Source organism: Podarcis tiliguerta, assembly GCF_965153285.1.
Source record: "Podarcis tiliguerta genome assembly, chromosome: 11".
NCBI lineage: Eukaryota > Metazoa > Chordata > Lepidosauria > Squamata > Lacertidae > Podarcis > Podarcis tiliguerta.
The window spans coordinates 33058111-33072517 of NC_139544.1; the positions used below are offsets into that span (position 1 = coordinate 33058111).

The following is a 14407-nucleotide window of genomic DNA, read 5'->3' on the forward strand; positions in this document are numbered from 1 at the left end:
TGGGTGGAGGCGGAGCGGTTGCCATGGGACCAGGCGCGGGCGGAAGCTGAAGCAACAGGCGGGAAGCGCGAGGTTATGTGCTGGCTCAGCCTGGCGCTGTGCGGGGTTAGGCGCGCGCAGCACACTGCGCCTCAGTGGGCTGAAAAGAGCCGGGCTCTGTATAGGATTGCAGGTGTAGGCGGAGTGGGCGGCGGCAAAAGAAAGCCACCATGCGTTTCCCTCATTTCTTGGTTTCCTATTAATGTAGCTGTAAGTAAGCGCATACAGTCATGGGAAAAAGAATTTGAATTCTGTGGTGTTGCATGTGAAGTCGTAATAACGAACTCATCTGTTTCTTGGCAGGTCTTAGAGTTAGCTAAATACAACCTCAGATGAAGGGCAACACACGATGTATTACACCGTCTCATTGATGTATTTAACAGAAATAAAGCCAAAATGGAAAAGCTGTGTGTGAAAAAGCATTTGTACATCTTATGATTCAATAGCTTGTAGAACCACCTTGAGCAGCAATAACATGAAGTAATTGTTTTCTGCAGGACTTTATTAGCCTCTCACATCATTGTGGAGGAATTTTGACGTGTCCTTCACAGTGTTGCTTCTGTTCATTGAGGTTTGCTGGCATTTCTTTATGCACAGCTCTCCGAAGGTCCCACGCAGTATTTCAATTGGATTGACGTCTGGGTTTTGACTGGGCCATTGCAACACCTTGGTTCTGTTCTTTTTCAGCAATTCTGTTGTACATTTGCTGGTGTGCTTGGGATCCTTGTCCTGTTGCATGACCCAATTTCAGCCAAGTTTCAGCTGTCGGGCAGATGGCCTCTCATTTGACTCTAGACTACTGTGGTATACAGAGGAGTTCATGGTCAGCTCAATGACTGCAAGGTCCCCAGGACCCGTGGCTGAAAAACAAACCCAAATCACCACCCCTCCACCATGGTGCTAGACAGTTGGTATGAGGTGCTTGTGCTGATATGCTGTGTTTGGATTTTGCTAAACATGGTGCTGTGCATTATGGCCAAACATCTCCACTTGGGTCTTGTCTGTCCAAAGGACATTGTTCAGAAGTCTTGTGGTTTGTTCGGCTGCAACTTTGCAAACCAAAGCCGAGCTGCCATGTTCTTTTTAGAGAGACGAGGCTTTCTCCTGGAAACCCTTTCAAACAAACCATACTTGTTCAGTCTTTTTCTAATTGCACAGTCATGAACTTTAACATTTAACATTCTAACTGAGGCCTACAGAGCGTTTTTTGCAATTTTTCTGAGCATTGCATGTTCTGACCTGGGGGTGAATTTGCTGGGACGTCCACTCCTGAGATGTCTGGCAACTGTTTTAAAAGTTTTTCACTTTTGCATAATCTTTTTCACGGTAGAATGATGGACTTAAAATTAGTTGGAAATGGCCTTAGAACCCTTCCCAGTTTCATAGGTGACAGCACTTGCTACTCTAAGAGCAATGTGTCATCTTTCCTCGTTGGCATTGTGTTAAAATACACCTGAATGCTCCAGCCAGCCAACTGCTAAAACTTTGGCTTTTATAGAGGTGGGCACACTTGCAAGGGCATCTGATTAGCAGCTCCTATCTGCTGTTTAGCCACGAATTCCTATGGAACACGTTGGCGACTAATAAACACACAATAATTACCAAAATAATTATACATTCTTTATCAATCTTCTGAGAAAAATACAAAACCTTGTGCAAAGCCACAGAAACTTGCAAACTACCCAGTCTAAGATGAACTTAAAATGTCTGATTTCAATAGATTTTTCAAATGCTTAACTCAGTCTTTTGTTTTCTTTATCTTTTTAGGTAAGTTCATGAAGAGACCAACAAAAGGTAAGTTTGGTGTTGTTCACAATACCGAGAGATGCTAGTGAAGTTGTAAATGGATGTTAATGAAGTTGTAGACAGGGTGCCAGCGTTTTGCACCTGTTTTGCCCTGGCAGTCCAAGTAATCAAGAGGCCGCTGTTCACCCCCGATGGGGCCCTTTTACAGGGGCTTGCAGGTAGCACACTCCCAAGGTAGTTTTCCGGGCTTCTTCAGTGGTCTAATCTTGAAGCCTTGATACGTATATTGATATTCAATTTCATAGAGAGTACTATTTCTTAGCTTAAGCTTAAGGGACTGATTTGCTTATGCCATGTGTTGTTCATCTGAGATTATATTTACCTAATTTTAAGACCTGCTAAGGAACAGATGATGGCTATTATGTCCTGATATGTAAAACCACAGAATTCAAAGCGGGTGCACTTTCTGTTTCCCATGACTGTAGATGCCAGAAGTTCACACACGAAATAGGAGCACTTTTGCAATTACGGGAACATCCTTGTTCTCATCAAGAGTCAATGCCAGGATGTCTGTCACACTCTCCCCACCCATCCCTCACCCCACCCTCCTGCCCTGCTTTGGCTTCTTAAACAGAATTGTTGGGAGGCAGACTGTAAACAGCCTTGTTTTTATTTTGACATTGACACCTCACTTTCCGGCCATCTAGGTTTTAAGGCTGCTGAAACCCAAGATTGTTGAATAGCAGGTTTAATCTCACTGTGAGTTGAGTTGTATGTACTTAGGACAACTGCAACTCAAAAACAGTCAGTGTCATTTACCAGGTGGGTAGACGGTTATTGTTGGGGAAAATAGGGAAGTTCCTGAGCATGTATGCCCTGAAAAATGAACAAAACCCACAGCCTCAAAAACTCCGCCAAGGTAAAATATTTGTTTTTATTTTCTTATGTTTATGATTGGTTAATCTATGATAGCAGTCCATATTGCGATAAACCATTATTTGCTCTGATGAAAAGGCGCCACACCTTTTTTCTTTCACTTGTCTCCTCCCTTACACAGGATGGAGTGACAATTAAAAGTCCCAGTTGCAGGCTTTCATCTGAGTGTAGAAAACTGCAGTTTGTACAAATTACTGTATAATTCAAGCAGGATCAAACCATGGTTTGATATCCTGATTTGTTAACTAAATGTAATTGGTAAAAACCACAAGTTCTTGTATTTAGATAGGAAAGGAGGTTTGTTCCAGATCAAATTGGAAACTCTTAACTCTCCTCACATTTGGAAGAAGTGGGACAAGGAAGCGGGAGCACACAAGCCCAAGACTTGACATGGCACATTCTTTATAACACTAACCTAGGGTATAGTATAATGCCTGAATATGGCCAGTTCATGCTTATTTATATTTACTTTGGAGTAAGTGAACTCAATGAGTTTTAGTTCCAAGTTAGCATATTGCCTGTGCCAAAATAGTTGCTTACAATAGGATACACAGCTGTGTTCTAAAATGACCACATCACAAAAATTCCCATAAGTTAGGGTTGTAGAATATGATGCCCCAGGAATCTCCTAGGCACTGGTTCAAATGTTTAGGACAGATGGCCAGCTGATGAATTATTTGAAGCTATTACTAAATTTTCCACTAGAGGGAGCATGCTCCTACAGTTGGCAGTTATTATTTACAAGTACAGTAACGTGAATGTTTGGGAGTTTCTAATTTCAAAAGTTAAGCTTTATAGTCTGATTCTATGTATAGGGTTAAGTGTGATATTGATTTTCAGCGGATTAAGATTTCTCTTACTCTGTAAAGGACCAGGCTGCTCATACTTCTATATACGTATCTTATAGAGCTGCCATTAGAAATGCAGGAAAGTTACTAGGCGACACTGAGACAGTGCTTGGTGCCTAATTCTCAGCTCCATCAAAACTGGTTGAGAGGCAGGTATTATTGATAGAACTGTTACCAGTGGAAAGAGTGCATCTGTGTTGTTGTTGTTTAGTCGTTTAGTCGTGTCCGACTCTTCGTGCCCATGGACCAGAGCATGCCAGGCACTTCTGTCTTCCACTGCCTCCCGCAGTTTGGTCAAACTCATGCTGGTAGCTTCAAGAACACTATCCAACCATCTCGTCCTCTGTCGTCCCCTTCTCCTTGTGCCCTCCATCTTTCCCAACATTAGGGTCTTTTCCAGGGAGTCTTCTCTTCTCATGAGGTGGCCAAAATATTGGAGCCTCAGCTTCATGATCTGTCCTTCCAGTGAGCACTCAGGGTTGATTTCCTTAAGAATGGATAGGTTTGTTCTTCTTGCAGTCCATGGGACTCTCAAGAGTCTTTTCCAGCAACATAATTCAAAAGCATCAATTCTTCGGTGATCAGCCTTCTTTATGGTCCAGCTCTCACTTCCATACATCACTATTGGGAAATCCATAACTTTTACTATACGGACCTTTGTTGGCAAGGTGATGTCTCTACTTTTTAAGGTGCTGTCTAGGTTTATCATTGCTTTTCTCCCAAGAAGCAGGCGTCTTTTAATTTCGTGGCTGCTGTCGCCATCTGCAGTGATCATGGAGCCCAAGAAAGTAAAATCTCTCACTGCCTCCATTTCTTCCCCTTCTATTTGCCAGGAGGTGATGGGACCAGCGGCCCTGATCTTCGTTTTTTTGATGTTGAGCTTCAGAGCATATTTTGCGCTCTCCTCTTTCACCCTCAATAAAGGTTCTTTAATTCCTCCTCACTTTCCGCCATCAAGGTTGTGTCAAGTGCATCTGTAGAAACACTAAAATAATTTCATAAAAAAAGCTATTCATGAACATTCCTGCCTACTTATTCACACACACACATGGAATGTGGAAGTTCCATTCCCTGAGATGGGAGGGGACAAGGAACCTGTAGCCCTCCAGGTGTTGTCAGTTCCACCTTCCTTCAGCCCAAGTGCTCCAGGATGCTGGTGCTCCAGGATGATGGGAGTTGTCATCCAGTAACACCTGGAGGGTCACAGGTTCCCTGCTACCCCTGGTTAAGTGGCACATATCTGTTGTAGAAATAAAAACTCTTAAATACTTATGAAAAGCAAATATTCATTTCCTGGAGTTTACTGAGGTATGATCACAGGCCCATTAAATATTCCATCTTATATTTATTGAGAACTTATTATCACTCCTGATCTATTTCCTTCCCACTTTTTTGAAAGTAGGGGAAGACTTCTGTTTTGATATTTTCATTTCTCTTCCTGAAGAAATCCTACTTTATTTACATATTTTACTTGCTTTGCGTTCTGCTTTGTTTTATTATTTCCAACATGAAATGTTAAAACAAAATCTTTAAAATACAGTAGTACCTTGTGTTACAAACGCTTCAGGTTACACACGCTTCAGGTTACAGACTCCGCTAACCCAGAAATAGTACCTTGGGTTAAGAACTTTGCTTCAGGATGAGAACAGAAATCATGCAGTGGCGGCGCAGCGGCAGAAGGAGGTTCCATTAGCTAAAGTGGTGCTTCAGGTTAAGAACAGTTTCAGGTTAAGAACAGACCTCCAGAACGAATTAAGTTCTTAACCCGAGGTACCACTGTAAAAATTGATGTTTATTAACATGAAGTTATTTCCCCCTTAAATTTTGTATAATAAAGATTTCAATAAAATGGTGTATATTTATAAGATTCATTGTACCACTTCAAAATAACCCTGGCAGAGCACATGTCCAACCTGCAGTTTCCATCCTATTGCTTCTCTTTTTCGGAAGTTGGTATCATTTAATGTGGCCTTAAGGCAAAAGTTAATATAATGGAACAGCCTATGGAGTAATATACCCTCGTTCAATTTGCTGTGCATACTAATAACCCGCTTTTCTTAGTTATACACCTGTGCAAAAGATATACTCTGTCCTTGTTATTGAGTCAAATACTGTACTTCCTGTTAAAAATTTCTGATAAAATATTATTAACTTATCAAGCTTATCAATAATATTTCCTTCTCTTTGCTGAAATGTTCCTTTCTGCTTTACAGAGTTTTACCAGTAGATGGAGATATGTACAAAGAAACAGTTTGTTTTATTATTAAATGCTTCCTTCCCTACAGAAAGAACTGGCCTTGGTTTAAAAATCATTAGAGTGCGTTTAATAGAGAAAAGAATAATCAATGAATGACATTTTGAAATGGATTTTAATAAACTGCAAAATAAATACTGACTTCTTGCCACAGTACTTGAGAGTTTAGTGAAATAATTGGTTTCCACGGCAGCTTATCTGTGGCATGAATCATGTGTGGGTACAATACAGATATTTTTCCTCCAAGCCCCACTGAAATTACTGTAAAGTATATAAAATGTATATTTGACTGCAACAACAGTATTTCCTACAGATGTAAGTCCAACAATAACTGTATTGATAAAATCTAACCATTTGACTATGGTTATCACTGATTCATTAGAGCTATTTTTCCTTTTTAATAACACTTTGAATTTCTAATGCTTTTCAGATCAACCTACAGACTAAGCAAGAGATACATACATACACAATTTTATTTGTATGCTGCCTTTCCATCATTTAAACCATGCTCAAGGTGGCTTGTAGCATAAAAACACATTTTGTTACAAGCATAACACAAACAGCCATAAACAATTAGTAAAACATCAAAAAGTACAAAACCAAATTAAACTGTTTCCACATATATTAAATAATAAGAAGATCTAAAATTAAGATACAAAAAATTAATATCAAAAACAGCAACAACCCCACCCCCAACAACAACAAAAACCCTGAACAAAAACCCCAGCTCAATAGACTTTCATCAGTTTCAGCTTCTGCAGCTGGAGTCAGTCAGGGCCCCACCCTCCCAGGCCAGGTGGGGAAAGGCCTGCAAGGCAAGGTTGCAAGTCTTCCAGAACTCGCAGCCAAGATGACAAAGGGCCAAAACTGAGCAGCAGGACATCTGTTCTTCTGGAAGGTCCTAGGTTCAATTTTCAACATCTCCAGGTAGGACTGGGAATATCCCTTTCTGAAAGATTAGTCAGACTGTGTATGTATTGCCAGCTGAAACATAGCAAGGTAATTATTATTCTCTTCAAATTGAAACTGTTGGGGTTTTTTGCAGGGGACAATGCATCAATATGCAATATGCCATAAGAAATGACAAGATAAATACACTATAGTGGCAAACTGTGTGTACACAGCACCCAAACCAGCAATAGGAGCAGACTGGATACTTTGTGAATGGGAGTGGGAGTGAGTAGATAATTCTGAGCTAGATTGCTCAATGGTTTGATTCAGTATAAGGCAGTTCCCCATATTTCCTTATCAGTGTGGGATGTTTAAAAAACGTCATGAAAATTCAGCAGCATTTTAGTGAGATTCCCCCCCCCCAACATACACATCTTTATAAGTAATTTTGTCTAAGATACACATTTTTGCAAAGGAATTTTCCTTTATATAATGAATTTCTGTATGCTATTTTCATGAGTGTATGTGTTTTTTATGAACACTTTTGCTTTAATATATGCATTTTTGTACACATAGCTTAGCTGAAGGACTGTATTGCAAAAGTGCAAATTTTGAAGGATGACTGTATTTTTGTTTGTGCTTTGTTTGTTTTGTTTCTGAAAGCATGGATTGGGTAGGATCACCTATAAATGCAGTCAAGTTCAGAAGCCAATGGTGGCCTTGTGCTCTTGGAAAGGCTTCTGGTCCAGTGGAGGCATCCACTAATGGATACCCACTCCATTCTGTTCCCATCTGAAAATCGGCTCCAGAGAGTTATAGGATCCTCAAGAACAAGGTAGAAAGTGGTATGGAGGGAAAGGGGAATGGGCAAAAAACCGTCTTTCCGTCTTTTCCATTAGGGAGTGACTTCACTGGATCTAAAAGCCCTTCTAGAGCATGACAGCATTGTACCCAAAGGGTCTAACTTTCAATTAAACATGCTTAGAATTGGTATAAACTATGGAGTGAAGCATCTAAATGAGAATTTGTATGGACTGGCATGAATCTCTGCTCCCTTCCCAAATACCTGAGTTGCTATACTAGGAAAGCTGCTATTCTGCTGCTTCCATTCACATCACTAGACAGAGCTTGGCAGAAAATATCTTAGGTATGAGTTTTTGTCTCATCACTTCTCAGTTAGTTTACAGGATTAAACTCGCATTTCCTCGGTGTTTGGTTTTTGTTTGAAACTTATTTACTTGTGTGCAATTCTGATTTAATGGGGAGGGGAATCAGTCGGTACCTGGTCTCTTCTTGCTGGTTTTTTTTTAACCTCTCTAGCATTGGAGAAGTTTTTTTTGGGGGGGGGGGGAGTGCAAGTTAGCAAGGGGGTTTCCTGCTGCTGGGAGACTCTTGGGAAAGTTTGAAAAAACACAAGTACCGTATTTTTCGCCCTATAGGACGCACTTTTTCCCCTCCAAAAATGAAGGGGAAATCTGGGTGCGTCCTATGGGGCGAATGCAGGCTTCGCGGACCTCTCCGGCAGCAGCGGGAGCGCTCCCGCTGCTGGCGGAGAGGTGCCTGCATGCTGAAGCCTGCGCGCGCTGAGCTCAGCGCGCCCAGGCTTCGCGGACCTCTCCGCTAGCAGCGGGAACGCTCCCGCTGCTGGCGGAGAGGTGCCTGCATGCGGAAGCCTGCGCGCGCTGAGCTCAGCGCGCCCAGGCTTCGCGGACCTCTCCGGCAGCAGCGGGAGCGCTCCCGCTGCTGGCGGAGACGTGCCTGCATGCCGAAGCCTGCGCGCGCTGAGCTCAGCGCGCCCAGGCTTCGCGGACCTCTTCGCTAGCAGCGGGAGCGCTCCCGCTGCTGGCGGAGAGGTGCCTGCATGCCGAAGCCTGCGCGCGCTGAGCTCAGCGCGCCCAGGCTTCGCGGACCTCTCCGCTAGCAGCGGGAACGCTCCCGCTGCTGGCGGAGAGGTGCCTGCATGCCGAAGCCTGCGCGCGCTGAGCTCAGCGCGCCCAGGCTTCGCGGACCTCTCCGCTAGCAGCGGGAACGCTCCCGCTGCTGGCGGAGAGGTGCCTGCATGCTGAAGCCTGCGCGCGCTGAGGTCAGCGCGCCCAGGCTTCGCGGACCTCTCCGCTAGCAGCGGGAGCGCTCCCGCTGCTGCCGGAGAGGTGCCTGCATGCCGAAGCCTGCGCGCGCTGAGCTCAGCGCGCCCAGGCTTCGCGGACCTCTCCGCTAGCAGCGGGAGCGCTCCCGCTGCTGCCGGAGAGGTGCCTGCATGCCGAAGCCTGCGCGCGCTGAGCTCAGCGCGTCCAGGCTTCGCGGACCTCTCCGCTAGCAGCGGGAGCGCTCCCGCTGCTGGCGGAGAGGTGCCTGCATGCTGAAGCCTGCGCGCGGTGAGCTCAGCGCGTCCAGGCTTCGCGGACCTCTCCGCTAGCAGCGGGAGCCAGCACTGGGCTCCCACGGCTTGCAGAGAGCTGCCTGTTTGGGGGCTGGGGTCGGGGGAAGCTCGGGCTTCCCCAACCCCGCGCCTGGGGGGGAAATAATTTTTTTCCTTTATTTCCCCCCCAAAAAACTAGGTGCGCCTTATGGGACGGTGCGTCCTATAGGGCGAAAAATACGGTAGTTCCCCAGTTGCAAATTAAATGAGAGGTTTCAAGAGTTACCAATTCCTTGCATTACCAAGGTGACCTTTCAGTGTTGTTAAAGGCGTGGTGCAGAGGACGACGACCAAGATGATCAATAATAGAATGTGATTCTATGGCAGAGGGAAATGAATTAGATCATTTATTTCAAGATTTTTTTTTAATGGTACTGTGCGTTTTTTATTATCTTCTTCCACACACATTTGTGAGGGTAGAATGCATATATATTCCTTTTGTTCATCAGTCTAGCACCACAGCTTTTGATAACCTTTTATCTGCACTAGTTTTATCTGAATGAAAGGTCAATAGCGCGCACGCTCTCTCTCTCTATAAAATGTGATTATAATATGTTACTAGACAATGGAGTTTGCATGTATTAATTCAGCAATCTGATTGTGTCTCTAGCTGAGCATCCTAATCACATTTCAGTTTTCTCACCATGTGGATGGAGTTTTATCAATCTTTCTTCCTTACATTTGCTACATTTACATGTAATCTTTCTGAAAATGCATGGCCTTGTTCTCCTTTATCCCAAAGAGGCTGTAGGATAACTTTGGTCATATCCATACCATACATTTAGAGCATTTGTATATCATTTTAACAGACATGGCTTCCCCCAAAGGATACTTGAAACTATCATTTAAGGGTGCTGGGAACTGTAGCTCTCTTAGAGTGTCCCTTACTAACTCTCAGTAACAAACTACAGTTCCCAGTATTCTTTTGGGGAAGCCATGATGGTTAGAGTGCTATAAGAGGGCTTTAAGCCAGTCTTCCACAGCCTATGGTCAGAGATGATGGGAATTGTAGTCGAACAACATATGGAGACCCAGGATTGGGAAACGCTTCTTTAAATGTGGATATAACTGGGTGTGAAATGCATTGTGCATAAGATTCAATCCAGGAGACTCTTCTCTCTGCCTAGGCGCCTATTTCCCCCTCTTCTCTGGGGCTTGTACAGGAGCAGCAATGGATTAACTGCAGACAGCATCTGTGTCATTTGCCTTCTGCTCTTGCCTCTCTGCTCTCTCTACTCTCCTAACCTTTATTCTTCACCAACAGCTTTTCTATTATATTGATTTCCTTTAGTGGACTCGATAAGTCCTGGAAGGCTTCCACAAACATTCACGTCTGCCAGTTTGTCTCTGATGCATCCTCTCTGTTGTGATTTACTGTTGAAATCACACCTGTTATTGCAGATATATGTTTTAATCCAACCCCTCACAAACTGAGATGAACCCATTACTGATGTGTAGGATGTCCTTGGTGTGTAGGACATTTGAAACTGGAATAAACGAAAGAGGCAAATTATACAAAATTGGCATACACTTTGGAGGATTTATAAATGCTTAAAATCTTCCCCCACCCTCTCGAGTGGGGATGAAATCATAATCAACACACTCCTTTTATCTCTGGCAAGCTCTCTGTGCTGTTTGTCTCCTGCTGCACATTTTCACCAGATTCTTTTCTCTGCAAAACACTTGAGCTGTCACCCTTGTGGCACTCCAAGTAATGATTTACAGCAGGAGCCAAAAACAGGATGTACTTGGCTGGGGTAGAAACACGGCCAGCTTCATTGAAAACTAGCCGAAGGGACTGTGGCACCAATGGCTGATACAAACAACAAAGCATAGCGTTGCTGGGATATGCCAAGTGAAGAGCTACAGGGATTTGAGTTCTCGCATTTCTATCCGATTTGCTTATTAGAATGCCTGGAAAGGCCATTTTGCATGCCATGGAAAGCAGAGTAAACTTGGAAAAGGGTACGGACAAGAAATAAAATGTAAAAGACATCTGAAGGTGATATTGATTATTATGTCGTTGGTGGCTTGTTGTGTGCAGTTGTGCGTAATGCAGCACCTCCAGTTACACTTACGTAATTAGTTAGTCACCGAATGTAACTTCAGGTCTGCATTACTCAAAAACAACAGCATTACTAAGACTAGGAGCTCGGCCTTAGGCAGATTCATGGAGGATAAAGCTACCAATTGCTACTAAGTCATAATGTCTGTATTACCTCCCAGTATCAGAGACAGTATACTTCAGAAGACAGATTGCTGGGGATCATGCTCACGTCTTGCTTGCGAGCATCCAACTGGGTGACACCTGGTTGGCCACTGGAGAACAGAGTGCCAGACTAGAGAAACTTTTGTTCTGATCCTACAGAACTCTTATGTTCCTAAGTGTACTTGGAAATTAATCCCACTGAAATCAGTAGCTATCACGTCCAAGTAAACATATGGCTGAGCTGCTAGTCTAGGATTTTATATTATGCTGCTCCTTCCCACCGCACTGCAGAGCAACAGGTGGTATCTGGTTTTCAACATCATGCTATATCAGCAGCTAAACTCTCTGATATGCCGATATATCATGATGTCTGAAACTGCCCAGCCCTACCCCGCACTGCTCCTGCTTGCATGAACCAGAGCGGTATGGGGCCTCACTGAGCTGAGCAAGCCCTCCAAACTGGCTCCCACGAGCGGTATGGAGTAGGGCTGGGCAATCAGCTGAAGGCCCGGCAGCCTCCCACCCACCCCTTAGCAGATCAAGGCCCCAGAGGGGGCTTCATTAAACTGTTCCGCTGAGGTGGGGGTATCTGTGCACCCACCCGCCCCTCAGCAGAGCGGTTTAAAGAAGCCACCACCACCTTCAGCCCCCATCTCCCCACCTCTCTCTTTCTGGGTAGAAGTTGCCAGGACATTACCCCATTTGCCTCTACATAGTTCCATCCTTATTTCAGACATCAGGATATATCAGTACATCGTGATGTTTAGCTGATGATATATGACGATGTTGAAAACCGGATATTGCCCAGCCCTACTTCTCACAGTCCAAATGTTTAGTTATCATTCCAGCTGCTGCTGCAGATTGGTTGCTGCCTACCTGCATGGGCATTGTGGGAGTGTCAGGGACATGCAATGTGAACAGTTGGAGGTGGCAAGAGTTCCCAGGGATATAGTATGGAGGCATGGATACCTTGGCTTTCATTTCTGCTTATATTGTTTTGCTTTTGCTGGCATCACAGATACGTTATGCTGGCCTTACATTCCCATAGCAGGACCACAGGATTGGTCACATCATTTCAAAGAGCAGTCGAATAGGGGTGCAATATCTGGGGCACCAGGTAGCATTTTACCGAACATGTTGACAGGGTCTTATTTTTATTTTTTTCCGTTTGACAAGTTACAGTATTTAAGGAACTGAATATACAGAATTAAAAGTCTGCCACAACAGACTCATGGCAGTTCAGTTGATACTCATTGGAAGCAGCTTCACTTCTTTCCAAACTGTGGCAGGGGGGGCGGTATCTTGATGTCTTGACCTTTCTCCAACTTCTTCTCACAGTCAACCATGTAATTGACGCCATCAATGACTAACTGAACAAGTTCCACCTTAAATAACAAGAAGAAAAGCTTGCTGAGGTTATGTTTTAAAAACCTTGGTTTTTCTGTGGATAATTATTTACCACAGAACATATGCACATGTTCAGTAAAACTAGGTAGAAGAATTCTCCCTCAACAATATCATTTTGTTATATACTGTAAGATACATGTCTAATAATGAAACTTTGCAGTCCTTTGGGGCGACTGTGTCTTAAGTTACTTGGTTTGAAAGTACTTTGGGGATAATGAATGTATCGACTTTATTGGTTTCTCCCTCTTCAGGTAACTGATCCTTTGTCATCTGAGTACTGAAATGAGAATATAAAGGTGGCATAGGCCCAATAAGTCATGCTTTAATATAAGGGGATTGATCAGATACCAGTTTAGCATCTATTCCAGTCTGGCATGATTTTTATGCAGGTCTCAAGGAAGTCATTGAAAATATACATATAGGCATAGGCTTATACAATTAGGTCATTGTCCTGATTCATATCACCATAACTTGTTGTCTGTTGTGTTCATTTCAATTTGCAAGAGGAGTTGTTGTTGGCATCCGCCTGTCTCGAGAGACAATGTATTGTGCCTCCAAGGGTGAAGTCCAACCACTGTGGCTGCAGATACCTGTTACTCTTAACTGTTGCCTCTTGTATTGTTTTTGCTGTATTAGCACCTCTGGGGTGCGTTAGCAGCAGCAAAGTGACCTCTCCAGAGTCCAAGCCTGGGCAGAGTGTAGGGAGGTCCTGGGCTGCCCAGATTAGAAGACACACAAACACCCCTTAGCTTCACTAAACCAGAGCAATACATTTGGTACCAGCTTGGCTGCAGGAGTTTCCAGAAGGAGGGCGTACAAGACGTCATCCAACCGTCTTAATGCATTCATTGAAAACAAATGAGAATGGCCTTCTGTGTCTTAAGATTGCATGCAGGCACTGAAGGGGCATACCTTGGTGGTAGAACACTTGCTTTGCATGCAGATGGTCCCAGGCTTTGTCCCTGGCATCTCCAGGTAGAGCTGGAAATGTCCGCTACCTGAAACTCTGGGGAGCAGCTGCCAGTCAGTGTGGACAATACTGAGCTAAATGGACCAGTGGTCTGACTCAGTATAAAACAGATTCCAATATGTGGAAGTCTCTTTACCTTTGCTCATAAGGGATCACTGGGCTGAAGTACATGAGTCTAAATAATCTAATTTATACAAATGTTTTTTAAGAAGATGACTTTTGGCATATCCGGTGCATTCCATGTTCTTGTCTTGCTTGTCAAGTAAATGCAAGTTGGTGCCACTGAGTTTCCTGTTAACAATACTTGCGTTTATGTGAAGACACTAAATGTTCAGCTTGAAAATATTCCGTAGTATCTATAGCTTACATAAGAAAGCTGTCCCCAAGTTTTGCTGCAATTTAAAATGGGAGTGGGGAATCTTACCTCTGATCGACCCATGCGGTCTAGATTGGAGATATCGTATATATCTGCTACAGCAGCTGTGTCTACTCCACCGGTGCCACGCTTTTGAAGCCTCAAGTTTTCCAGGATCTTTGCAAATCTAGGATCCTGCCATAAAAGGAAATATATCATTTCTTAAATAGTGATTGCTCCTTAAGATGTATATGTTTGCAAACGCAGGGTTGCCTAATTTCCACATTACATTTCTAGGTGTAAAGGCAGGCACTACAAATTTGTATGGATTGT

The 14407-nt window shown here is 43.7% G+C and overlaps 1 protein-coding gene and 1 long non-coding RNA gene across 3 annotated transcripts in view; one reads left to right on the plus strand and one right to left on the minus strand.

Annotated features, from left to right (window-relative positions):
- Positions 1-5802, plus strand: LOC310660136. The gene is made up of 3 exons (XR_014503229.1): positions 1-249; positions 1807-1833; positions 5783-5802. It is a non-coding gene; the product is annotated as an uncharacterized lncRNA (long non-coding RNA).
- Positions 5803-12477: 6675 nt separating this feature from the next.
- The window catches only part of CKMT2 (creatine kinase, mitochondrial 2), a 35739-nt gene continuing 33809 nt past the window's right edge, over positions 12478-14407 (minus strand). For both annotated transcript variants that reach the window (XM_083404197.1, XM_083404196.1), the window contains exons 9-10: positions 14144-14269; positions 12478-12727 (exon numbers count right to left, since the gene is read on the minus strand). In XM_083404197.1, the coding sequence (XP_083260323.1) occupies positions 12608-12727; positions 14144-14269 (246 nt within the window). In that variant the 3' untranslated portion in view covers positions 12478-12607. The remainder of the gene's footprint in view (positions 12728-14143; positions 14270-14407) is intronic.